General features: G+C 31.4%; 1 protein-coding gene, 3 non-coding genes and 3 pseudogenes across 6 annotated transcripts; 3 read left to right on the top strand and 4 right to left on the bottom strand.

The window, feature by feature from the left end:
• Nucleotides 1–1,731: 1,731 nt before the first annotated feature.
• LOC130502900 (U6atac minor spliceosomal RNA) lies at nt 1,732–1,853 on the bottom strand. Its single transcript, XR_008940506.1, has one exon. It is a non-coding gene; the product is annotated as a U6atac minor spliceosomal RNA (small nuclear RNA).
• A 115-nt stretch (nt 1,854–1,968) lies between these two features.
• TRNAM-CAU (transfer RNA methionine (anticodon CAU)) lies at nt 1,969–2,054 on the bottom strand. The gene is given in 2 exon segments: nt 1,969–2,004; nt 2,017–2,054. It is a non-coding gene; the product is annotated as a tRNA-Met (tRNA).
• A 181-nt stretch (nt 2,055–2,235) lies between these two features.
• LOC130502899 (uncharacterized) lies at nt 2,236–4,734 on the top strand (annotated as a pseudogene).
• Nucleotides 4,735–8,607: 3,873 nt separating this feature from the next.
• On the bottom strand, nt 8,608–8,678 carry LOC130502901 (U6atac minor spliceosomal RNA; annotated as a pseudogene).
• Nucleotides 8,679–8,787: 109 nt separating this feature from the next.
• On the bottom strand, nt 8,788–8,873 carry TRNAM-CAU (transfer RNA methionine (anticodon CAU)). Its single transcript is given in 2 exon segments — nt 8,788–8,823; nt 8,836–8,873. It is a non-coding gene; the product is annotated as a tRNA-Met (tRNA).
• Nucleotides 8,874–8,949: 76 nt separating this feature from the next.
• On the top strand, nt 8,950–11,567 carry LOC108834159 (uncharacterized). 3 transcript variants are annotated; one of them, XM_056997654.1, is made up of 8 exons: nt 8,950–9,084; nt 9,282–9,455; nt 9,524–9,841; nt 9,944–10,160; nt 10,259–10,396; nt 10,479–10,811; nt 10,896–11,158; nt 11,239–11,567. In XM_056997654.1, exons 2-8 carry the CDS (start codon nt 9,343–9,345, stop codon nt 11,405–11,407), a joined length of 1,551 nt encoding a protein of 516 aa, XP_056853634.1. In that variant the 5' UTR covers nt 8,950–9,084; nt 9,282–9,342; the 3' UTR covers nt 11,408–11,567. The 3 variants fall into 3 exon arrangements, with proteins under 3 accessions (XP_056853634.1, XP_056853636.1, XP_056853635.1); XM_056997656.1 differs by having other exon boundaries at nt 8,964–9,084; nt 9,284–9,455; nt 9,524–9,837; nt 9,952–10,160; XM_056997655.1 differs by having other exon boundaries at nt 9,074–9,208.
• A 7,574-nt stretch (nt 11,568–19,141) lies between these two features.
• LOC108832746 (flavonoid 3'-monooxygenase CYP75B137-like) lies at nt 19,142–21,247 on the top strand (annotated as a pseudogene).
• Nucleotides 21,248–27,159: the final 5,912 nt, after the last annotated feature.

Below are 27,159 nucleotides of genomic sequence, written 5' to 3'. Positions count from 1 at the left end.
TTACTAGATTTTGACCCGCGCTTCGAAAGCGCGTGTATTATTTTTCACTTTTATAAAATATATTATTTGTTTGTAATTATTGAATTTATTTATTTTAATAAAATTTTCTTTATAATAAATTTGACACATAGAATGTCTATGATAAACTATGTATTTCTCTAGTTTTGTTTTATTCGCTCTTCAATCAACATATTTATTTGGCTTGTTGTTAAAATAAATGATTATACTTTGATCTCTGCACCTCCGCGGATGTATATTTTTAAAAATATGATGATATTTGTTTTTCATGTAATTATTAGGGTTTGGCAAAATGAATCTGAGGAACAGAACTGATACCAATCCGTAAATATAGTACCAAACCTGAACATAAATTGATTAAATATTCGAATTATTCAAAATTTTGTTAGTTAGAGAACCGAATCGGATCCGAACCGAAGTATTCGTGTACTGAATTTATCTAAAAATAGATTTATATATTTATATATTAATTATTTTTGTATTTAATGTATATAAAACATCAAGAATGATACCTTTAAATTGGTTTAAAATACTTGAAAATATATATAGATAGTCAAAAACAAATATCTGAAATAGTTAAAGTATATTCAAATCACCAAAAATACTTAAAATAATTATTGATTTCGTATCCAAATTTTTAAATCAAACCAATTGATATGTTAAGCTTAGGTATTCTGACATATGTTATTTAAATTTATAGGTAATATATTACTTTATTTATAGATTTTGAGAAATTTTAAATATATAGTGATTTAAAACTTTAAAAATAATTTAAATATGTTATCCAAACCCAAACCAAACCCGTAAAGATCCGAATCAAACTCAAACAAAAATTTAGAAACATCTTAATAGGACTGAAATATTTGACCTCGAAAATCCGAAACGCAAACTGATCAGAACCAAACCCGTATGGATGTCTGAAAACCCATCCTTAGTCATTATTATATATCGTATAATTTTATCATATAATTAATCGTATTTTATATGTACCATCATATAAGTAATGATATAATTAATAGTATTTAATATGTATCATCATATAAATAATTACATATATTATATTTTAAAAATTTAATATGAAATATAAAAACCATAATTTGAATTGGTATTTCAAACTGAGCTTTGTATTGTATTTTTCTTATATATATAATTTGTTTGTATTATTAAGTCCATTATTTTTTTCTATTTAATACTACTATTTTTGTTTCCAAACAATTTTTTTTTAAAAGACTACGATCCATGTTTCCAAACACACCAATTTTTTTTAATATTCTTATCCAAGTATCCAAACACACCGAATTTGTACTTCAGCTTTAATAAGATAGATTAGTGTAAACCTTTCGTCTCAAACCTGAGTGTTTTGAGATTTCATCTCAAACCTGAGTATGTTGTTCTCTACGCAAGTAAGAATAAAGTACACTTCACAGATTGGCTATGATAGAGATTCATCTATATATAATAATCTTACACATATTACTTGTTCACGACCATACTTGCATAGAAAAAAATACCAAAACAAGAAAAGCTGTAGGATTCATTCAACAACACATTACAACAGCCAAAAAAAGTGAAAAAAACACAATATGCAAAATCTAGCAAATAAGGTGAATTATATGTAGCAAGAAAATTAGATCATTTGTTGTTGACAAGCTATTTGCAGAAACAGATAATCAGAGAAAGAAGAAGCCCAATATAAAAAAGGAAAAAAAGCCAAAAGAAATTGGGTTAGATCCACCCGAAGGTGTGGAGAGCCTTAACCGGATGTGTTCAGAACCCGAAGGTCAATCCCGTCTCTGTCAGAGGAGATGCCAACCATCTCTCCTTTCTACGAACACGCTCACTTGTTCTTTGCTCTCTATATATAACTCGAACTAAACTAACATAATATCCGATGTGGGCCGAACTTTGAACTAGCTCAGCGTTTTAACTTTTAATTAAGAAAAAAAAAAATGGGGTGAGAGAGGCTCGAACTCTCGACCTCAAGATTACTCAGATAGCTATGAGACTTGCGCGCTAGCCAACTGCGCCACCACCCCTATTGTTTACTGTTCTCCAAAACATCTATTAGTACTCGAAACCTTAAGTTCTTCTTTTGTCTCTGTCGTAAAGTCTTTTGTATTTTCAGATACGCACAACCCCCAATCCACTTCTTTATCATCATCATCTCTCTGCTTCTTTCTCAAATTCGCGTATCCTTCCCCTCTCTCTTAGGTTCCTCTGCTACAGTAAGTGTTATACTCTCTCCCCCTGAAGCTCCTATCTGACTCTTGAATGCCAATGTCGATTAGCGAGATTTGTCTCTATGTTATCTAACACTGGATTTTCGAACCTCAAACCTAATGTCCGTTGATTCAAAACTTATCTCTGCTTTACAATCAGATTCTTGAAACTCAGCTGTTTTGTTTTGTCTTCTTCTTGTGATGTTAGAGATTGGCCTCAAAGAATCTCTTCAAACATGTTATAAGTCCTGAGCTCTATTTGTTTCACCAATGGTTGGACATGTTGTGTCTTCATCATCTTGCATTCACCTGGGGATGCCCAAAGTTCACTTCACTAAAAGGAGCTCCCTTTCCAGAAACCCTCCTGTAAATATTCCCCAAAGGTTGGTCCTTTTATCAAACTTTGTTGTTGTTGTTGAGCATAAGAAACTTTAAAAGTCAATGCCTTTGTTTTTTTTTGTAGGAAGCCTATTGGGAGTTGCAACATCACATGGAAGCCATCAGGGGAAGCTCGGAGAGGTTATGTTTCCACTTCCTTGAATCTTGGAGCGTATCTCTCTCGTGGAGAGTGTAGTACTTGCTTGGCATCTCTCGCTGATTTTGATGCTGTTGCTGCTGGTTCCGGTTGGGTCCCTATCGGTGACCAAGTTCTCCTCATGGCCAGTGTTTTCCTCACATACATGGCTGGAGTGATCCCTCTTCGAAACTCTGGTTACTCTTCTTCCAGAGAGAACACCGTGGAGGAGGAGAATCCGGATCTTGGAACTACTTCAGAGTCTTTTGGTAGGTAAGAAGCCTTTATTCTATTTCACTTTACGGTTGCAAACTGTTGTGTGTTTACTTACACATGCCTCCTTTTCTTACTTTAGGGACACAAGTTTTGATGGTGATTTGGAATCTGTATGGGGTGTGGTGAAAGGAAAGCTTTTAGATTCTTTAGACGCCATTAAGAGTGAGAGTACACTTGGAAACAGAATCCTGAAACCTAAACCGCCCCAAGGGAAGCCTCCGCTGAGCTTGTATGCGATATCTGAAAGGCCACAGTTGTACTTGCTCTGGTCTTGCTTTCAGAAACTTGAAGAAGAGGTCAGCTTCTAGTTCAGGGGCATATAGTTCTCTAGCCTTAAGTCTTTGCTGCGACTCTTGGATACCGTGTGATTAGCTTATTGTATTTTGTTCTGCAGACAAATAAGATATCTAACACAATCAGTTCAGATGAGTGGAAGGTTAGTTTTAATGATATTGTCTGTGAAGCATATCAAGGAGCATGCACAGCTTGGCTAAAGAGGGAACTGTGTGTGGAAGACACTGATTCTGACAAGGCAAGTCGATAGCATATATTACATTATGTGATGTGAATACCAGATTTGAAATGAACTATAGAATCTATTCCATGATGTGCAGGCGATGACTCCTTTACTGATGAAAATGCTAAATGAAAAGGAAGCTATCTTTGATAAAATAAGATCTGTTTGCAGAGTTCTTATACTTCCACAGATTTGGATCTTTAAGGAAAGCTTCCTGCTACGACCTGAGCTTGTTTCGTACTCATGGAGTTGCCATTTTGGAAGACTTGATGATAACATTAGCAGATGGGGTCGCTAGCATCTATCTAGAGCTCATTTCTGTAGACAGCAAGTTCTCTGATGAAATGAACAGCGGAGGGGGGTTAGATATCTGTAACCTTTCTAGTAGAGCACTTCAAAAACTACGCAACGAGGTAAACACACACACACTTGCCTTGTGTTTAACTTCACCCTTACCTTTCATATCTCAGGGTTTAAAATTCCATTTGTACTTGGTAGGTAGCTCTATACCAGTGGTTACATCAGAACATGGAAGCAGTTGTGTCTATGTATGAGGATCGCTTTGACCTCTACATTCTTCAAACTCAGGTGATCAACAACCCTGATGGCGGTGATGATACAGAAAGCCGTAGTTGGTGGAGAAAGCTAACACCGGGAAAAGCTAAAGCTGCCTCATCATCATCACCCTTGCGATACTCCATAATAAGTGATTTCTCATTGCCTGTTAAACGAACAAAGGAGCTTAAGGCATTATCAGGATGGTAAGACCTCTCCCTCTCTCCTCTTTTGCCTCAGATCACAAGAACCTTAAATACATGAGAAAGTGTTTGATTGTGTGTACGTACGTACAGGAGGTACTACTTCAGTCTGTTTCTGGAGTTATCAGACATCGGAATGCCAATCATAAGAGTGGTGGTGGATAAAGTGAGTAGCATCATATCCTTCTTTCTTGTCACCTTGATCGGTAGATCAGTGGGACTCATCTTCACCGGCATTAGACAATCTCTCCGGTGGAAATGAAACCTCATATACAACATGAGATTAGTAAATTCATTTCTTGGTGTACCCTTTTGATGATTCTTGCTTTGGTAAGTGATGATAAGTTGGGTGTAATTCATTTAGACAAAACTTTCAGTTCTTTTTTTGCACATTGATTCAACAATGATAAATGATAATTCAACAGATATTTTTCAAAAAAAAAAAGGTGTGGTTGCACAGGATGCTTGTTTGTAATGTTATAAACTTATTATACACTAAGACTAGTTACCCCCACGAAATATAGGAGAGGAGACCAAACAACAATAATAACAAACTTAGCCTCTTTGGGGATCATAGTTCATCAAGAGGGTCAAAGCAGTCTTTCAGAACGGATTCAAAGGTGATGGAGAGAAAACTTGTGCAAGCATTGGATTATAGCTAGCTCTTTGTCTTTCATGTTTGCTTCGTTTTTAAGTGAGTGCTAAGACAAGGCTTGAGAATAGTCTGCGAGTGAGTGATATATTCAGTTACTCAAGTTCAACCTTGTAAACGGATTTGAATAATATAAGATAAAAACAAAGGTTAGCTGACTTGAAATCAAAGATCACATCAAAAGATCCACTTAATTGCATACAAGACGGGTAGACATAAAGGCAAAGAGTGTAACCAGATAGTAGAGAGCCAAACACTCTCCTCAAGAAGGAGTCTCAGTGTAAAGAACGGATACCGAGAGCCAAGCCTAAAATGAGAAGGGGAACAAGGAACCAGCAGCTACCAAACTAAAGGATCGACTATCCATTGAAATGCTATGACGATCTCCTTGTCTGATCAGGGACTTTCGCCACTAGGATCAAAAAGCTAAGATCAGGAATTCTCCTCGACCCGAGCCTGGAAACATCTATTAAAGCTTTAAGAAACTGTTCCCACAAGCTTTGGCTCTTAAATGAGATCAAGACTGATGCACTAGTCAGAGCTTACTTAAGCTTTGAGATGAGTTAAATAATTATTGGTGAAAAAAATCTGGTGTATGGATTTAGTGAACTTATCCAATTTGAATTTATTGATTGTCTGAAATGGTTGAATTTAATGATTGTCTAAATTGATTGAATTTCATAAAGAAATTTGACATTCTAAATCTAGACATAGATAGATTCTGTAATAAAATTTGACTGAGTTGATTGTTGTTATTTGAGTTCTAGAATTTTACTTAACAAACACTTAATATCTATTTGTCTATAATTATAAATCACTTATTGATTCCCTTGATCTAAGGCTTTCGTCTATCGATTACAAATTGTTTTAATTTATTGATATCTATACTGTTTTCTGTTCATTTTTTTCTTGTCAGTAACTTAGACAGACTCTTTTTGACACTGCAAATCAAATTGGTAGTTCTATATCTATATGGATAATATACAACGATTGTTTATTTGCACTGCGTGCGAGGTTGTCCGCTCTTGAATTCTGCATCCGTCGTATATGAATGATCTATGAACTGTTAAAACTTGTTTTAAAAATCTTTATATCTTCCAAATAACTTGTAAAGACTGTCCATTTTCTGGTTTCGAAACCATTTTAACCAACTGAATACAATCCGTTGCAAAAATAATCATAAACTGACGTAAATCTCTCATACATTCCATTGTTTTCTGTTCACTTATCTATCTTAATTTGAACTCTAAAATCTTTTGAGAATTTGAATATCTGCAGATTCGATCTTTAAATGATATATATCACATTTTGAATTGTAAAATATCTCAAGAATAAATTTGAGCATATCAGTATCAATATCAATATCATTATCAAGGTAAAACAACTTTTTATATAATTGATCATTTTTGTTTGACAAACTTATGATTAGATTCTACAGATTATATTAGGGGTTAAGTCGAAGAGGCTATATAAACCGCAGCTAATTTTATGATTTAATTATCAAGCCAATTATGTTCTATCTTTAAAATTTGTGTCTAACTATGCTTGGCAATAGAGTGATCGATTTACTTGGAATAAATATACAGGGGAACTTGGGATGGGCATATATGCAACAAGCCAAGTACTTATCCGCAGAAGCGGTATACAGAAAAGCTCAGATGGTTGAGCCAGACGCTAACAAATCGTGCAACCTAGCGATGTGCCTTATCAAACAAGGCAGGTTTGAAGAGGCAAGATCACTTCTTGACGACGTATTTACCTCTAGGGTTTTAGGTGCAGATGATTGTAGGACAAGGCAACGGGCTGATGAGCTTCTGAGTGAGCTAGAGGCTTCGCTGCCACGTCGGCTTGATGCTGAGATGGAGGATGTCTTGGGAAATATCTTGGACGATGACTTTGTTCTTGGGCTTGAAGAGATGACAGCCAGTAATTATAGATCTAAGAGGCTCCCAATCTTTGAACAGATCTCTTCTTTTAGAAATCAATTAGTTTGCTAATGATTTGAATTTTATGTTTCTGTTTATCATATAGTTCATGTGTTCATAGTTTTGATGGGTTATAACGTTTTCTTATGTAAATTTGTATATACCAACAATAATAATGTCATGTTGGTAATTAAGATTATCAACAATAGTTTCACAACATTCAAGATCTTCCACGTCATATTCTTTCTTCCGCATCGTATTCTCTCTTCTAGCTAATAATTTAACATCCATAGTTGTGCTGAAAAAAACTCAACATCCTTACAATTTTTTCTTTCACAATTTTGTTTCTATATGTTTTTAGTTACATATTAACAATTATTGATTAAAATTAAATTAAAATAGTTAAAGAATTAATATAATTTTGCTATCTTTTTATTTTATAATTTTAATAAAAATAACTGTTAAAGACGATATAAATAAAGTTATTATTAAAACAAATAAAGTTACAAAAAACTGAAAATGACATTTTTTCAATATCTAAATAAAATAAAACTAGTATCTATTTATATATTATAAGAAAATATGAATTTGGTTTAATTTTTATTATCTTAAAAATATTTTATCATAAAATAAATGAATTTCAATTATTGGGTGAAAATAAAAAACAAAAAAATTGAACAACCAATGAAAAGCTCACACATGACAAAAGAGCACAACAAATAAGTTTCAACTAGTTAAATACTTGTTAAAAAAAAACTAGTTGAATACTTTCAACTTGTTAAATCCACCTGCATTTTTTTTCTAAAAATTCAACAATGTATACAACTGTTAAATTAATAATTCAACACAATTGTGTGGGTGGTCTTCGTTGCTTAACATCAGTGGCGACGTGTTAGGTTCTAATCGGTTAAGTTCGGTTCAGTTAAAATCAACTGTGTGGGAACATTAGGCCTGTCTTCTTCAGAGGTGTTGCCACCGCAGTTACTAAGCTTTTCAATATCGTTGAGCCTGATGTTGCTGTGTTTGGCAAAAAGGATTATTAGCAATGGCGTCTTATCCAGAGAATGATGAGAATCTTAAAAATATTTGGAGTAGTTAGATTGAATGTCTCTCTCATTTTGCAACCTTTGTTATGTCCGTCTCTTACTCAGGTTCGAGGCCTTGACTTTGGGATGGAGATTGTAGGACCAGATATAGCTAGAGAAAAAAAGGATAGAATTGTGATAGCTCTTGGAATGTTCATCTTTCAGGTGAAGAGAGGCAAAGGGTACAATTTACACATCAGAATAGTTGTATGCGTACAGTACATTGCTTCTAGTTGCTGGTTGGCGGGTTATGATACGGCAGGCAGTGTCCATAAGTAAGTACATTGTTTTGAGATTTGATTTTAGACCCAGCTTTGTTGTTCTCTACGCAAGTAAGAATAAAGTACACTTCACAGATTGGCTGTGATAGAGATTCATCTATATATAATAATTTTACACATATTATTTTTTCACGACCATACTTTCATAGAAAAATACAAAAACAAGAATAGGATTTATTCAGCCCTTCAGCTTCCATAGCAGAACAATTTATCTAAACAACTCACTACAACAGCAAAAAAGTGAAAGAAAAACACATTATGAAAAATCTAGCAAATAAGGGTGAATTATGTAGAGTAAGAAAATTAGATCATTCGTTGTTGACAAGCTATTTGCAGAAACAGATTACCAGAGAAAAAAGCCCAAAAAAAATTGGGTTAGATCCACCCGAGGGTGTCAGAGGAGATGCCAACCATCTCTCCTTTCTACGAACACGCTCTTTTCTCCTTCACTTGCTATATATATATGCAAACTAAAAGAACGTAATATTCGATGTGGGACGAACTTTGAACAAGCTAAGCGTTTTAACTAAGAAAAAAAAGGATGGGGTGAGAGAGGCTCGAACTCTCGACCTCAAGATTACTCAGATAGCTATGAGACTTGCGCGCTAGCCAACTGCGCCACCACCCCTGTTGTTTACTATCCTCCCAAACATGTATTAGTACTCGAAACCTTAAGTTGTTCTTTTGTCTCTGTCGTAAAGTCTTTTGTATTTTCAGATACGCACAACCCCCAATCCGCTTCTTCTTCATCATCATCTCTCTCTCTCTCTCTCTCTCTCTCTCTGCTTCTTTCTCAATTCGCGTATCCTTCTCCTCTCTCTCTTGGTTCCTCTGCTACAGTAAGTTGTTATATCTCTCTCCCTGAAGCTCCTATCTGACTCTTGAATCCCAATGTCGATTAGCTTCCTTAGGAGATTTGTCTCTATGTCATCTAACACTGGATTTTCGAACCTCAAACTTAATGTCCGTTGATTCAAAAACTTATCTCTTCTTTACAATCAGATTCTTGAAACTCAGCTGTTTTGTTTTGTCTTAGAGATTGGCCTCAAGAATCTCAACAAACATGTTATAAGTCGTGAGCTCTATTTGTTTCACCAATGGTTGGACATGTTGTATCTTCATCATCTTGCATTCACCTGGGGATGCCCAAAGTTCATTTCACTAAAAGGAGCTGCCTTTCCAGGAACCCTCCTGTAAATATCCCCCAAAGGTTGGTCCTTTTGTTGTTGTTGAGCATAAGAAACTTTAAAAAGTCAATGCCTTTCTTTTTTTGTGTAGGAAGCCTATTGGGAGTTGCAACATCACATGGAAGCCATCAGTGGAAGCTGGGAGAGGTTATGTTTCCACTTCCTTGAATCTTGGAGCATATCTCTCTCGTGGAGAGTGTACTTGCTTGGCATCTCTCGCTGATTTTGATGCCGTTGCTGGTTCCGGTTGGGTCCCTATCGGTGACCAAGTTCTCCTCATGGCCAGTGTTTTCCTCACGTACATGGCTGGAGTGATCCCTCTTCGAAACTCTGGTTACTCTTCTTCCAGAAAGAACACCGTGGAGGAGGAGAATCCAAATCTTGGAACTACTTCAGAGTCTTTTGGTAGGTAAGAGTAGTAGATGAGAAAAGAAGCCTCTATTATTCTATTTCACTTTACGGTTGCAAACTGTTGTGTGTTTACTTACACATGCCTCCTTTCTTACATTAGGGACACAGGTTTTGATGGTGATTTGGAGTCTGTATGGGACGTGGTGAAAGGAAAGCTTTTAGATTCTTTAGACGCCATCAAGCGTGAGAGTACACTTGGAAGCAGAGTCCTGAAACCCAAACCTCCCCAAGGGAAGCCTCCGCTGAGCTTGTATGCGATATCTGAAAGACCACAGTTGTACTTGCTTTGGTCTTGCTTTCAGAAACTTGAAGAAGAGGTCAGCTTCTAGTTCAGGGGCATATAGTTCTCTAGCCTTAAGTCTTTGCTGCGACTCTTGGATACCGTGTGATTAGCTTATTGTATTTTGTTCTGCAGACAAATGAGATATCTAACACAATCAGTTCAGATGAGTGGAAGGTTAGTTTTAATGATATTGTCAGTGAAGCATATCAAGGAGCATGCACAGCTTGGCTAAAGAGGGAACTGTGTGTTGAAGACACTGATTCTGACAAGGCAAGTCGATAGCATATATTACATTATGTGATGTGAATACCAGATTTGAAATGAACTATAGAATCTATTCCATGATGTGCAGGCGATGACTCCTTTACTGATGAAAATGCTAAATGAAAAGGAAGCTATCTTTGATAAAATAAGAAAATCAGGCAAGGAGGATCTGTTTGCAGAGTTCTTATACTTCCACAGATTTGGATCTTTAAGGAAAGCTTCCTGCTACGACCTGAGCTTGTTTCGTACTCATGGAGTTGCCATTTTGGAAGACTTGATGATAACATTAGCAGATGGGGTCGCTAGCATCTATCTAGAGCTCATTTCTGTAGACAGCAAGTTCTCTGATGAAATGAACAGCGGAGGGGGGTTAGATATCTGTAACCTTTCTAGTAGAGCACTTCAAAAACTACGCAACGAGGTAAACACACACACACTTGCCTTGTGTTTAACTTCACCTTACCTTTCATATCTCAGGGTTTAAAATTCCATTTGTACTTGGTAGGTAGCTCTATACCAGTGGTTACATCAGAACATGGAAGCAGTTGTGTCTATGTATGAGGATCGCTTTGACCTCTACATTCTTCAAACTCAGGTGATCAACAACCCTGATGGCGGTGATGATACAGAAAGCCGTAGTTGGTGGAGAAAGCTAACACCGGGAAAAGCTAAAGCTGCCTCATCATCATCACCCTTGCGATACTCCATAATAAGTGATTTCTCATTGCCTGTTAAACGAACAAAGGAGCTGAAGGCTCTATCAGGATGGTAAAACCTCTCTCTTCCTTAAATACATGAGATTGTTTTAACATGAGAAAAAGTGTTTGATTGTGTGTACGTACGTACAGGAGGTACTACTTCAGTCTGTTTCTGGAGTTATCAGACATCGGAATGCCAATCATAAGAGTGGTGGTGGATAAAGTGAGTAGCATCATATCCTTCTTTCTTGTCACCTTGATCGGTAGATCAGTGGGACTCATCTTCACCGGCATTAGACAATCTCTCCGGTGGAAATGAAACCTCATATGGGATTAGTAAATTCATTTCTTGGTGTGCACCTTTTGATGATTCTTGTTTTGGTAAGTGATGATAAGTTGGTGTAATTCATTTAGACAAAACTTTCAGTTCTTTTTTTGCACATTGATTCAACAATGATAATGATAATGATAATTCAACAGATATTTTCCAAAAAAAAAGAAGATATTTTTCAAGCATGGATTATAGCTCTCTTTGTCTTTCATGTTTGATTCGTTTTAAGTGAGTGCTAAGACAAAAGGCTTGAGAATAGTCTGCGACTGAGTGATATATTCCAGTTACTCAAGTTCAACCTTGTAAACGCATTTGAGTGATATAAGATAAAAACAAAGGTTAGCTGACTTGAAATCAGAGATCACATCAAAAAGATCCACTTAATTGCATACAAGACGGGTAGAGATGAAGGCAAAGAGTGTAACAAGACAGTAGAGAGCCAAACACTCTCCTCAAGAAGGGGTCTCGGTGTAAAGAACGGGTACCGAGAGCCAAGCCTAAAATGAGAAGGGGAACAAGTTACCAGCTACCAAACTAAAGGATCGACTATCCATTGAAATGCTATGACGATCAAAAAGCTAAGATCAGGAATTCTCCTCGACCCGAGCCTGGAAACATCTATTAAAGCTTTAAGAAACTGTTCTCACAAGCTTTGGCTCTTAAATGAGATCAAGACTGATGCACTAGTCAGAGCTTACTTAAGCTTTGAGATGAGTTAATATAATTATTGGTGAAAAAATCTGGTGTATGGATTTAGTGAACTTATCCAATTTGAATTTATTGATTGTCTGAAATGGTTGAATTTAATGATTGTCTAAATTGATTGAATTTCACAAAGAAATTTGACATTCTAAATCTAGACATAGATAGATTCTGTAATAAAATTTGACTGAGTTGATTGTTGTTATTTGAGTTCTAGAATTCTACTTAACAAACACTTAATATCTATTTGTCTATAATTATAAATCACTTATTGATTCCCTTGATCTAAGGCTTTCGTCTATCGATTACAAATTGTTTTAATTTTTTTTTTTTTTTGAATGAATGTTAAATTTTTATTCATCAAAAAAACCTTGGTACAAACTAATACATACTGATTTGCTTATGAAACAAGCGAAAAAAGAGAAACAAACAAAGTCAAAAAGAAAACAACCAACCCTTCTCTTCACCAACGCTACCCCATCCCCCTCAAATGTGACCATAAAGAACAAGTCAAATTAAATTGTTTGTTGTTTTAATTTATTGATATCTATACTGTTTTCTGTTCATTTTTTTTCTTCTTGACAGTAACTTAGACAGGCTCTTGTTGACACTGCAAATCAAATTGGTAGTTCTATATCTATATGGATAATATACAACGATTGTTTATTTGCACTGCGTGCGAGGTTGTCCGCTCTTGAATTCTGCATCCGTCGTATATGAATGATCTATGAACTGTTAAAACTTGTTTTAAAAATCTTTATATCTTCTAAATAACTTGTAAAAACTGTCCATTTTCTAGTTTCGAAACCATCTTAACCAACTGAATACAATCCGTTGCAAAAATAATCATAAACTGACGTAAATCTCTCATACATTCCATTGTTTTCTGTTCACTTATCTATCTTAATTTGAACACTAAAATCTTTTGAGAATTTGAATATTTGCAGATTCGATCTTTAAATGATATATATCACATTTTGAATTGTAAAATATCTCAAGAATAAATTTGAGCATATCAGTATCAATATCAATATCATTATCAAGGTAAAACAACTTTTTATATAATTGATCATTTTTGTTTGACAAACTTATGATTAGATTCTACAGATTATATTAGGGGTTAAGTCGAAGAGGCTATATAAACCGCAGCTAATTTGATGATTTAATTATCAAGCCAATTATGTTCTATCTTTAAAACATTAAAGGAATAGCCAAAAAAAGTCATAACAAACATATCAGATTGAAAACTAATTTTCTACGGCTTAATATTTAATTTCTCAACATCTTTAAAATAAACTAGGTGTTTTCCTGCACCATGTGCAGAGATAATTTTAATATTTAAACTATTTTCAAAAAAAAAAATTTACCAATATTATATATTTATTCTTTTTACCAATAATTAATATAAATATCATTTATTAAGCATATGATTAAGATAAAATATATTTTTTATTTTTTAAACAATATTAAGAATATATTATATATTTAAAATTAGAATCTTAGATAATTTTTTATCTATTTCTTTTTGGTTAAATGTATTAATTCAACTTGTAAAAAATTACTAAAAATCATATAAATTGTATATATCTAAAAGAAAACTAATGATATTACGATTAAATTTTATATATTTTTTTTTTAAAATGCAGAAAATTTTAAACATTTTGGATAGTAAAAATTGTATAATCTACTATTATTGCAAAGTGATTTTTCGCAATGGAGCTCTCACGTTAAAAGTTAGACTGGTTAATATCGGTTCAACCCTTAATGAATAAATTATACAAATTAGTAAAAAATAAAAACGAATTTAAAATCTAATTGATTAAATAATTAATTAATTAATAATAATCAGAATTATCTAAACTCTAAAATATATATTTAAAATAAAATAAATTCTTATATATATCGTGTTGTTATCCAAAAAAGTATATTTTAATAAGAAAGTTAAAAAACTCAAAAAACAGAAAAGACATAACTAAATATTTATCATATAAATAAAAATTTTTCTATAATTAAAATGAGAATACTGAGTGATTTTGAAGATTTATTTATTAAAAATGAATATAATGTACAAATAATTTTCAGAAAGATATAATACTTAAAATTTCCAATGAAAACATTAATAGAACTACAATTTTTTACTAATACATATTAATAAGTAATTAAAATTTTATGTCCGTATATGCGGGCTAAACACCTAGTTATAAAAGTAAAATCTATACTATTATTTGCAAATGATTTTTCGAAACGGAAACTCTCACGTTAAAAGTTACAGTGGTTAATATCGATATTAACCTTAATGAATTTATATATATTATTAAGATAATAAACATTAAATAAATATATGAGTTATTGACATATTTTAAAAAAATTCCAAAATATATATCATCATTAAATAAAATTATTAATGTCATATTTTTTCGGAAGCAATGTCATCAATTTCAGTATCCATGTCATATTTGTTTGTGAAATTGATTATAAAAAAGATATCTGGCATAATCACTTCGCAAATATAGTTTAGGAAATATGTGACGATAAATTTTTTAAAAGTACACCATCAACTGAAAGCTAAATTTTAAACCAAAAATTAAAACTCTAGAAAAAATTAAAATTAAAACTTAAATAAATATTTTGTTAATCTTAAAAATTAAAAACTAAAAACTAAAATCACCATTCGTGTTTTTCAAAAACTAAAACTTAATACAAAATCAAAAATAAAAAAAAAATCAAAAATTAATATCTAAAAGTCAAAACTAAAAAAATTAAAAAACTAAAATCTAAAAATCATCAAAACAATCATCACGTAAACTATAGCCTCAACCTATTAAGTCGAGTCAAATTTATAAACTTTTGGAAATGAAGGTCAACTATTTGATCAAAAAAAAAAAAATTAGGTCAACTTATCTAAACACGTTTCTTTAGCAAAAAAAAAAAAAGACTTATCTATACATGTTACAAATGAATAAAAGTAAGCTTGGACTTTCGAAGATAAACTAAGATAACGATATGTATTATATTTTCTACAAACAGAAACCTATTTCAACGAATATACACAAGCATATCCTAGTTGACAAACAAAACATACAATTTAAGCAAAAAAAAAAAAAAAAAATGCAAGCACATCCTAGTATACTACTTAAGAACCAAACATAAATAGATCAAAATTACTCGTATTTTTTTCAAAGGTTATCTCTATTGAAGTAAACTCATTTTAAAAATCTAAATAGCCGTTTGCCGTCAAAAAAAAATATTCATTCTAGAAATCTACTTTAAAAGTTTGTTTGACCATTTTTGATAACTTAATTAACATGTTTTATTTTTTATTTTCTTTGATCGGTCAATAATCAATCTTTTATATGAACATTATTTTCCATCATCCTTTACCTTCCGTGTACTTAACACTAATTAGACTTTTTATTAAAAATATATTTGTTTTAAGGCGTTGACCCCAATCAAATCATTATTATGCTTTAAAACATCTTTTTGAATTATACCGAGTATCCTGAACTATAGAAGTGGTTTAGACTAATCACATATTGCTACATGTCGTCGAAATGTTAATTCTCCAGTGGCATAAACCATTTACTCATTAACCTACGTTATAATCTATGTTGCATAAAATCTGAAAAAAACAAAAAAAATTCAAAACGTGGAAACATGATTTTTAAAAAATTATAGGAATGGAAACGTTTGGAATTGTCTATAAATATATACATATATGCATATATATATATATATATATGAATTATAACATATAAGTACAATTGTTTTCTTCTGTTTGGTATATCTAGTTTGGTTTATATAAATCAATGAATAACAATTTTTTATTAAGTATACGAAAAATGAAACAAGTAGTAGTTAAACATTAACATCATATTAAGATTTTAAAATAACATATATCCAATACTTAAATATTAAGTAGCTTAACTCAAAATAGAAATACAAGTTACAAAATTTCTTTTAAAAAGTTTTATTCACGTTTTCAAAACATAATCACAAGTTTCCTCTAGAATGAATGTAATTGATTTTTTATTTGGATTTAACTTAAATTAGATTCTGACATTTACTTTAAAGCGCATCAATATTTATAACAAAATCTAATTTACAAAATCAAAATTTCAAAATATTTTATTTTAGTATATTAAAAATATATTTTTATCATACTAGTATAAAGCTTATACAAGATATTACTTAATTATACTTTTAACTATTTCAACCTTTTCGTTAAAATTATAATAAAATATTTTTAATTTGTTTAACTACTGTGTGATAATTATATATATATATATATATATATATTGGTAAAATTTAAATTATAAAAAAATCCATTGTAAGAAAAAAACGATACGTATGAACATTTTATCTTTTAGAAACCATAAGCCATTTGCGCTGAGAATCTCTAGATCAACTATAATATCTGGAAAACTCATTCCTCTCTAGAACGAAACAGTGATGTTACAACCAGTGGCGGAGCCATGATCTTTTTTTACCGGGATCAAAAAATATGTACACAAAATTGTTTAGTAGTTACCAATATATGTGTATATATATATATATATATATGTTTTTCGTTTTATAATTTTTTATAAAATATTTTGTAACTTAAGTTATTTGCTTAAAATATTTTCCGTAATAGATACTATAAATTAAAAATATATAAATAAAATAACTTTAAAAGTCTATAATTCTCATAACAAAAATTTCATGATAAAATCAGTCAATTTAAAATTCTTATTAATCATATTCATGAAATAAATCAGTTATTAAATAATTTTTCATAATTTAATAAAATCCAAAACAACATATAAAATGTTAAAGTAAATTAAACAATTTTTTAAGAAATCAAACTTGAATATATAAGTGTTTAACCTTTTCAGAAAAAACTGTTAAGAAAATAATAGAAAAGGTTAACAATGATTTTTTTTCAAAGTTAGATATTTGTTTATGTTTTTTTAAGAACAGTTTAATAATCAATCATCTACGACTCACAAAATTATATACTACTATTTATCATTGTATTTGAATGGCTTAAACTAATAGGTGAGCCCAAAATCAAATTGAAACATAAATCCAACTGTCTAATTAGCTAGATAAGAATGCCTTAACGATTGTTCACTTTTTATTTTTATGGGGTCATTCAAAAATATTTACTGGGGTCATCAACTTTTTGGTCAAAGCTAAACTTTAATTTTTTAAAAATAGGTGGGGTCAGTTGACCCCCCACCTTGCTGTGTAGTTCCGCCCCTGGTTACAACCATTCATGTTATTTCAAACTAAATCCCTCTTTTGTGAAACGTAAACAGTTATTCTTTCTTAGAGAAAACCTTTTAAATTATTGATGTATATAATTTTAGATTAAAAAGACCGGTTTATTTAATATTTGAACCAAATCTTATCGGAGAGTATTATAACTTAAAGTCAAATATCTTATAGAAACTATATCAAAATAATGATACAATTTGTTGATTTCTATATTTGAGAAAAAAAAATCTAAAAGATGTTGAAAGAGGGATTTTAAATGATGTTAGGTTTTATTTGAGAAAAGAGTTTAGATTTTTTGTAGTCAAATGATGTTAGTACAAGGAATAACATTTATATATATATATATATAATATATATATATATATATATATATATATATATATGTGCGTATTTATATTATTAAAGAAAATAAAATAGTTTATTAAATTATTTTAATTTTTTATATATTCTAAATGCCAATGCTAGATGGTTAGAAATATTTTTTAACCTCCATGAATGTGAGATTTTCTATTTTGATTTACTTACTTGCTGTGAGTGAATAAAATATAAATTATATGAAAAATTAGAAAAATGGCATTTGGAGAGCACTTTTTATCTTCTAAATACTATTATAAATGATTTTCTAATAATTGTTGATTGGTTAATAATAAGCAGTTTATTCTAATGCCCTATTAATCAAGCTCAAACAATACTTTTTCCCTGGCTTGTCTTTCCCTTTTTAAAATTTTTATATTATATCAAAATAGATGTTTCAAGTAATTTAGAATGTTATATCATATAAAGTTGAACACGTTATATCACTTTGTCTTATAATATAGATTTGAAGTCAAATGGATTACCTTTTTGATGTGGATATGAAAGATGTTACTTGTAAGAATTGATCAACCAATTATTTTGCATGTGGAACGAGTTCATAAAGTCCAAGTTTTATATAATATCGAAGTGATCCCGATTTGTAATATCCCCTTGTTATTTGTTTTTTAAAAAACTTGTAATAGACAAAAGTATAAATCGCCAAATTTTCAATAAATCGATAGTTAATACATTTAAACTAATTACATAACTTCATTATAATAAATATCCATTATCTATATGTTATAACTTCAATATCCATACATTATAATAAATATCCATTATCTATATGTTTATATCTTTAATTATTATATTAAAAACGATACCATAATTTATGCATCAAAAATGTTTACTAGTCAACAGTTTTAATAGTATGATAAAAAAAATTATTTTTACTACAAATGTAGCAGATAAATTTACAGTTTTACCATATATATTTTTTACTGTAAATTCATCAAATTATAATACATAATGCAACTCAAAATCAATAATACATGTCACCAATCAGTATGGACCAAGTTTTGTGTTAGGTCGATTACATCGTGGATTGTACTATAGTAAGTTGGAAGAACTTTCAATTCAAAAATAATTGGCATAAACAGATCACTCGACATTATCACTAATACAATAGATATGTAATTTCTTATAACTTCAGTATAGGACTCTGTCCTAATCCATCCTGATTTATCTAATAGATGCATTATGTAAATTGTAACTGTGTTCTGATTTAGCATAGTCTTAACGTGCTGCGTTGAATGTTAAAAAAGTAAACGCGCTGCGTTGTTTAGGATTAAGATTGAATCGACTTAATATATATATATATATATATATATATGGTCACTCGTTGGCTGTATATCTTTATTTATGTATTGAAAAGAAAGATTGAAACTAACAAAAGACCCGGTCCTGCTTGAGAAATTATAAATACACTAAAACAGCCATTCTTGTTTGGTGCATCAACTCGACTGAAAATGACAACCATTCTCGGTCTCTTCAAGATTCTAAGTTTCAGGGACCATGTAGACTATGTTTTAGTCGTGATCGTTATATCCTCTGTTTTATGGTATTTTTGGCTTTACTCCAAATCCAAACTTCACTCTCCTCCCTTGCCTCCGGGACCTTGGGGTCTTCCCATAGTCGGAAACCTCCGTTTCTCAAACCAGAGCTTCATACCTACTTCCAAGGGCTGGCTAAAAAGCACGGTCCCATTTTCAAACTCTGGTTCGGCTCCAAGCTGGCGATTGTGGTCACCTCCTCTGACGTGGCCCGTGAGATTCTTAGAACCAATGACGCTGTATTCGCGAACCACGATGTTCCTGCGGTAGCTCTAGTTAACTCGTACGGTGGTATTGATATCGCCTGGTCACCATATGGACCAAGGTTACTGATGCTGAGGAAGCTATGTGTTAATAGGGTACTGAGCAACGCGAGGATGGAAAAATCTGTTGACCTACGTCGCGGAGAGACCCGGAGAACGGTTAGGTACTTGGCGGATCTTGCTCGGGCCGGGTCACCGGTTGACTTGGGAGAACAAATATTCTTGATGATACTAAACGTTGTGACGCAGATGCTGTGGGGCGCTTCGGTTCAGGACGAAGATAGGGAGCTTGTTGGAGCCGAGTTCTCAGGAATAGTTCAAGAGATGAACGACCTCCTGATGGAGCCCAATATATCTGACTTCTTCCCGGTGTTGAGCCGGTTTGATCTTCAGGGTTTGGCTAAGCGTATGGGAGGACTGGCTGAGAGGATGGACCGGCTGTTTGACCGGGTCATTAATCAACGGCTGGGGATGGATAAGGGAAGTAGTGAAGGGAAGGGTGAGGATTTTCTGGAGGTCTTACTAAAAATAAAGGATGAAAATGATGAGAAGACAAATCTTAACATGAACGATGTGAAGGCGTTGCTTATGGTACGTACTACGTAAAACATTATCTCTATGCTCTACTATGGAAAGTGTTGGACAAGAAAAAATTTGTTAAAATTGTTCTTTTACTTTATAATTGGAATAATGTTGATCTTCAAAATATAGTTACTTTGGGGGAAAAATATATACATATATAGTTAGGAAAATGATTTATTATTTACGAATTGAATTTACGACCTTCCAAGTTTATGGTTAACAACTTGGAGCTATATATATAGTTTCTTTTAGCTTTGATATATATTTCAAGATGTTTTCATAATTATTTGTCTCATTAATATAAAGGACATGGTGCTCGGTGGTACTGATACATCAGTACATGTCATAGAGTTCGCGATGGCTGAGCTATTAAACAACCCAGATATCATGAAGAGAGCTCAACAAGAACTTGAAGAAGTTGTGGGAAAAGATAAAATAGTTGAAGAATCTCACATCCCTAAACTTCCATACATTCTTGCCATTATGAAAGAAACTCTCAGGCTTCACACGGTTGCTCCACTCCTTAATCCTCACCGTCCATCTCAAACCACTGTGGTGAGCGGCTTCACCATCCCTAAAGATTCAAAGATCTTCATCAACGTGTGGGCGATCCATAGGAATCCAGATGTGTGGGAGAATCCACTTGAGTTCAATCCCAGCCGGTTTCTTGACCAATCTTATGACTTCAACGGAAATGATTTCAACTATATTCCGTTTGGATCTGGTCGTAGAATATGTGTGGGAATGGCGATGGGCGAGAGAGTTGTTCTCTATAATATCGCTACGTTGTTGCATTCTTTTGACTGGAAACTTCCTCAAGGAGAGATATTAAAGATCGAGGAGAAGTGTGGGATCTCCTTGAAGCTGAAGAATCCACTTGTTACGACCCCCGCACTAAGGTTGGCTGATCCAAATCTTTATATCTAGGGTCTTACTCTTACACAAGCGAATAAAAAATAAACCCGAACATGTTATAGGGCTTTCGCATGTTGGCGAAGTTTGTTTTTAGTGTCCTGTTTTTCATCTTTTTAGTTTCCTTCGTTGGTTTTATTTCCTGATTCGCTAATTTTTTTTCTTGTCAAAGCTCTACTTATGTTGCGTGTTTTTGTTTTCTCTCTCTACACATTGGGGTCGTGTGCTTTGTAAGATAGTCAGTTTTTGTTTTACATATCTTATAATTTTTCTAACTTACTCTTTTAAACAATAATAAGAAGAATTTATTCATCCTTTTTGATAATATAGTCATAAAACATTATAATAAAATAAATTATGCCAAGCAGAACTTCATGAGAAATATGACAGCGAATTCGAGAAAAATCTTAAAATGACATTCACGAAAAAGTTGGATAGCTGAAATTTAGTTGTATTTAGTTGTAATGTTGAAATTCAACTCTTACTTACGAGAAATAATTGAAGCAATCTCGATTTCATCTTCTGGCTCTGTATATACCGCTACACAAGGTAACAAACCGGTAAATAAACTTAAAATTTTGCTCAGAGTAGAATCTGCGAAAGATAATGGAAACGAGTTCGGTGAACCCATCGATAAGCTCTCCAGTCTTCATGAAATAGAGATATGTTAATGCTTTAAAAAAATTGGATAAAGACCTAGGTTGTAACTAATCCACTCTGTAATACTAAGTACATTTGTCCCGGGACCGACTGGATCAGCAGTAGACTTTATAAAAAAAAGAGAAGAGAAATCAGGACTCTATAGAAAGAATAAAAAACTCTTGGTTTGGTGCGAATGAGAATACACAATTGTTCCCGACAACTCGAGGGCAATCTGAAAATAAAATACTAAAATAGTAAAAAAAACGAACATTAACATATTAAATGCAAAAGGCTGACCAATTGGATAAGAAGAAACATTTGTTGAAACTATGTTTATTAGATCCGAGTTTATCCTTTTCAGTTACAAAAATAGATAAAAGATTAAGAATGATAAGGTATTTACCAACCAAGTATCTGGTTGGTATCATATGCAAGTTAAAATATCTCACCAAAATCTTTAAAATCAAGGGTGAATTAGGGAATTAGGCAACTTTTAAGTTTGAATTAGAAAATTGGGCAAGCCCAAGTTTTTATTAGGTTGTTGGGTAACCTAGTAGAGAGAGAATAAATTTATGATTTTTTTAACCTTTTTGCCTATTAAACTTGTCAAGTTGGAAAAATAATTTCGTGGGATCCAAAATCTACTTTCCCTATAAAAAATAATTTTTTTCCCACTAACTTTTAACAGCTAACTTTTGTGGATCCCATAAACATTATTTATTCATTAAACTTGTGGATCATATTTAATATTTAAAAATCATATATGAGCAACTACTTTTAATATAATACATGTTTTTCATATATAAAGTCAACATAAATCTATACGAATTAATATAAAATCGATGTAAACTCTAAAATTTATGAAAGTTACCCAATAAATTATACATTTTGACTCATAAAAGAAACTTTCATATTTATGAAATCTACCCAAATAAATGATAATTCATAAAATTATGTAAATTTATGGATAATTATCATAAATCTGAGTAAATTTAATAAACTTGGAAACCTTCATAGATCCTTCATTTTTTGCCAAAATGGCAGGAAAACAAATTTGTCTACATTTAATTTTAATATATTTGGGTAAATTTAATAAATTTGGAAACCTACGTGAATCTTACATTTTTTGGTCAAAATTGATCTCACACTTTTTGTTTTTGCCAAAAATAGAAACACTCACGAAATGCTACATTTTTTTCCCAAAAATAAAATGACAAATTGGGATCTGGCAGCAAAGTGCATTCGTTATAATTTTTATGTTTATAAAATGACAAAAATTGTTAATGAAATGACAAATTTGTTAATAAAATGACAAACCCTACACCTTTCACGATGAAGTGATCTAATAGCTTTAATTTTCAAGGATCATATCTACTTGCTAGAACCAATATAATCCCATATTGAGTACAACCTGCAGATTTCCAATCATCCCAAGTTCTTGATTAGTCATAGGTAGAGCCGTGCTTATAGTCTATTGAAAAAGATATCCGCTATAGTGCTATTTCACCCCAAAAAATAGAGTTATTCTTAGGTTCACCCCTAGAGTGAACATTTAGGTTCACCCAACCAATAGGAATCAAATTTCATAATTAATATTTTTTAAAAAAGAAAAGAAAATATTGTCAAGTTATATTATGTTTTTAAAATAAATAAAATAAAAACAAATAAAAATAATAGTCGTTACAAAAAATGAATTTTTTGAAAACTATTTTTAATATCGTCAAAAAACACTAAACCCTAAACCCTAAATCCTAAACCCTAAACCCTTGGGTATACCCTAAACCCTTGGATAATTTTAAACTCTAAACCCTAAACCCTAAATTCTAAACCCTAAACCCTTGGATAAATCATAAACACTTGGATAATCCTAAATTCTAAATCAAAAACACTAAACACTAAAACATTAAATCTTAAAAATACTATTATGGTTTAATGTTTTTAATTTAGGGTTTAGTATTTATCCAAGGGTTTAGGATTTAGAGTTTAGGGTTTAGTGTTTTGTTGACGAAATTAAAATCTTTTTAAAAATCTTTTTTTGCATATATTATTATTTTTATTTTTTTAATATTTTTATTTTAAAAATGTAATATAACTCGACAATATTTTGTTTACTTTTTTAAAAGATATCAATTGTGAAATGAGTGATTTCTATTGGTTGGTGAACCTTAAGGTTCACTCTAGGGGTGAACCCAAGAATAAGTCCAAAAAATATAGGATAATTTGGTGCCTCCATGTCAAGTATCTAGTGATTTTTATGTCTTAAGAAGTTAAGACTCAACCTGAGTTTGACCAAATTCTCTCGCATAAACTTCTTATCTTAAATATTTAAAATCATCAACAAAACACTAAACCTAAAATCCTAAACTCTAAACCATGAATCCTAAATCCGGAACCCTTGGGTAAATCCGGAACCCTTGGGTAAATCCAGAATCCGAATAAATTATACATTTTGACCCATAAAAGAAACTTTCATATTTATGAAATTTACCCAAATAAATGATAAATTATTCATAAAATTATATAAATTTATGGGTAATTTTCATAAATCTGGGTAAATTTAATAAACTTGGAAACCTACATGGATCTTTCATTTTTTGTCAAAATGGTAGGAAGAACAAATTTGTCTACATTTATCTTAAATATTAAAAATCATCAACAAAACACTAAACCTAAAATCCTAAACTCTAAACCTTGAATCCTAAACCGGAACCCTTGGGTAAATCCAGAACCATTGGGTAAATCCAGAATCCGAAACAATCTGGAACCCTTAGGTAAATCCGGAACCCTATGCCTAACGTTTAATACAATCTAATTCACTATAACTCAAGAAATAAGTATACGTATACATAAGATGTACGAATATCTAAGGTGTACGAATATATAAGGTGTACGTATACATAAGTATACATAAGGTGTACGAATACCTTAGGTGTACAAATACCTAAGGTGTACGAATACCTAAGGTATACAGAAGGTGTACGAATACATAAGGTGTACGAATATCAACATAACCCATCTAATACTTAAGATGTACAAATACATAAGGTGTACATATACATAAGTATACATAAGGTGTACAAATACATAAAATGTACGAATACCAACATAACCCATCGAATACTTAAGGTGTACGAATACATAAGTATACATATATTTAAGGTATACGAATACATCGGTGTACGAATACATAACATCTATGAATACCTTTTGTTTATATCCCTTATGGCATTGAGAGTTTAAATACATATTAAGTATAAAATTTAAATACATCTACGAATACAACGAGAGCACAGTGCTCTCCAAAACAATTATACGTTAATTATTTAGAACTCACATTTTACTCTATATAAAATTTAAATATTTTGCTAATAACCTATTGGTATTATAATCTAAAATTTTGTCAATCTCATTATAAATGATCTAATTAACTAAAAGGTGGTAAAAACAATCAAATAATTTATAACAACATTTCATTTGTGAAAGCTGATATACCAAAATATTTTCATTAAATTCAATAAAATAAATTAACATATTAGTTTAATTGTGTTTTCATATATGTGAAGCACATTCATTTAGACAACATAATTTTTCATATAAAATTTAAGATTGTTTAGAAATGAAATGTTGAAATAAATAAGTGAAATACATCTTATAATAAAAAACTAAACAATTAAATATTTTTTATAATAAAAAGCTAAACAATTAAAAAAACTAAACAATTAAAGATTAAACAATAAATAATTGACATTAAAGACATCTAAAATGAAATATAATGAAAGATTTCTTTAAAAAAAATACATCATATTTTTATTATGAAATATATAATACAGTTACAAAAAAAAATCAATAAAATCGAAATAAAATCTAGATAATTTTTCAATAGAAAAAGACATTTTCTATTAATTGTTTAGTTTTTTTCAATAAAATCACAGCCATGAAAACTAGAATTTTAGATGGATATAAGATGTTTTAATAGAAAATAGACATTTTATATTATCTTGTATTATTCAAAGATTTTTTAAAAACTAAATTATTAAAAGATAATGAAATATAATTTAAACAATTAAAAGATAATGAAATATAATGAAAGATTTTTTTTTAAAACCAAACAATTAAGAGAATGTAATAGAATATGTAATACAGTTACAATAAATTTCAATAAAATCAAAATCTAACCTAGATAATTTTTCCCATTAGATTACTTTTAAGAAATCAATTTTTAAATTTTAATAAACATTTTTAGTATTTATACTTTTAATAATTAATAAATGATATATAGTATTTTGTATGATATTAATCATTCATTTTAATCATTTTTAGTGTATAAATATTGCATTTAGGTGTCATTAGGAGTTGCATGTGTATAAATTTCATAAACAGAGGCTTGGAGTGCACAGAGGCGTAATAATTTCTTATTCTTCAGTTAAAGAAACTGTTTTCTTCTTCTTCAGTTAATTTAACTGTAAATATGGTGGTGTATAAAAAAATGAGAGAGAAAAAGAAGATGAGAGGAAAATAAAGAGAGGGAGATGATTTCGTAGATTATGGTTGGGTGGTGTGGAAAAGAAGGAGAGAGAAAAAGAAGGAGAGAGAAAAAGAATGAAAGAGGTGATGTGACAAATTTTATTTTAGATATATTTTAATTGAAATGGCAAAGATGTAAATAATGAATCTGACAAAGGTCCCAAAAGATATTTAGACATAAGTTTACATGGGCAAATGTAAAAAGTTGCCCAATTGACTAATTTAAACTTGAAGTCGCCCAACTGTCTAATTACAAACTTGCGATTTGCCCATTTTGCTAATTTTTTTCTAAAATCAAAATAGATACTATTAGATAGGACATGAACACCAAAAACAGTATTAGTTTGTTTTAAGAAATCTTACAGAAATGGCCAGTGGTTATGTTATTTTCATCTGCATGTGAAATATGAGATCTGAATCCAGTTTGCACCATTAGTCAGCTCTAGTTCCTTTCTGACAATCTCAATATTAATAGAAGCTTATAATTTTGTAATCCTGATTTAGCACAAAATACAGAAGAAGTGTGTTAGAAAACAAAAATACACTTCCAACAAAATATAGTTTTTTTTGTCGAGTAATTAGGAGACAAGTTAGAAAAGAAAATATTTTAAAAGGTACATGCCCTTACTGATCCCACTCCAGAAACTTTTGCAGCAGAACGTGATCAGAACATGCAATGGCAGTTCCTGCGACAGATAGAGGAATGTTACTTTATGCAAAATCGAGAATAACGTGGCTGAGGGAAGGAGACTTTAACACTACTTACTTCCACCGGGTTTGTCAAGTCAGAGCCAGTTTCAATGCAATTCGCTCGTTCCTCCTCTCTTCAGGTGTTGTGATCACTGATCCCTTGGCGATGAGTGCTCATGCAATCTCACACTTCCAGGCTGTACTTGGTCCTGTAACTCTCCAAGCGCTTTGGCTCTCCCCGACTGCTTGGTTTCATAGC

The sequence above is a fragment of the Raphanus sativus genome, unplaced genomic scaffold, assembly GCF_000801105.2.
Source record: "Raphanus sativus cultivar WK10039 unplaced genomic scaffold, ASM80110v3 Scaffold0731, whole genome shotgun sequence".
Classification (NCBI taxonomy): domain Eukaryota; kingdom Viridiplantae; phylum Streptophyta; class Magnoliopsida; order Brassicales; family Brassicaceae; genus Raphanus; species Raphanus sativus.
The sequence above is the reverse complement of the archived record's forward strand: the minus strand, read 5'-3'. Positions and strand labels throughout refer to the sequence as shown.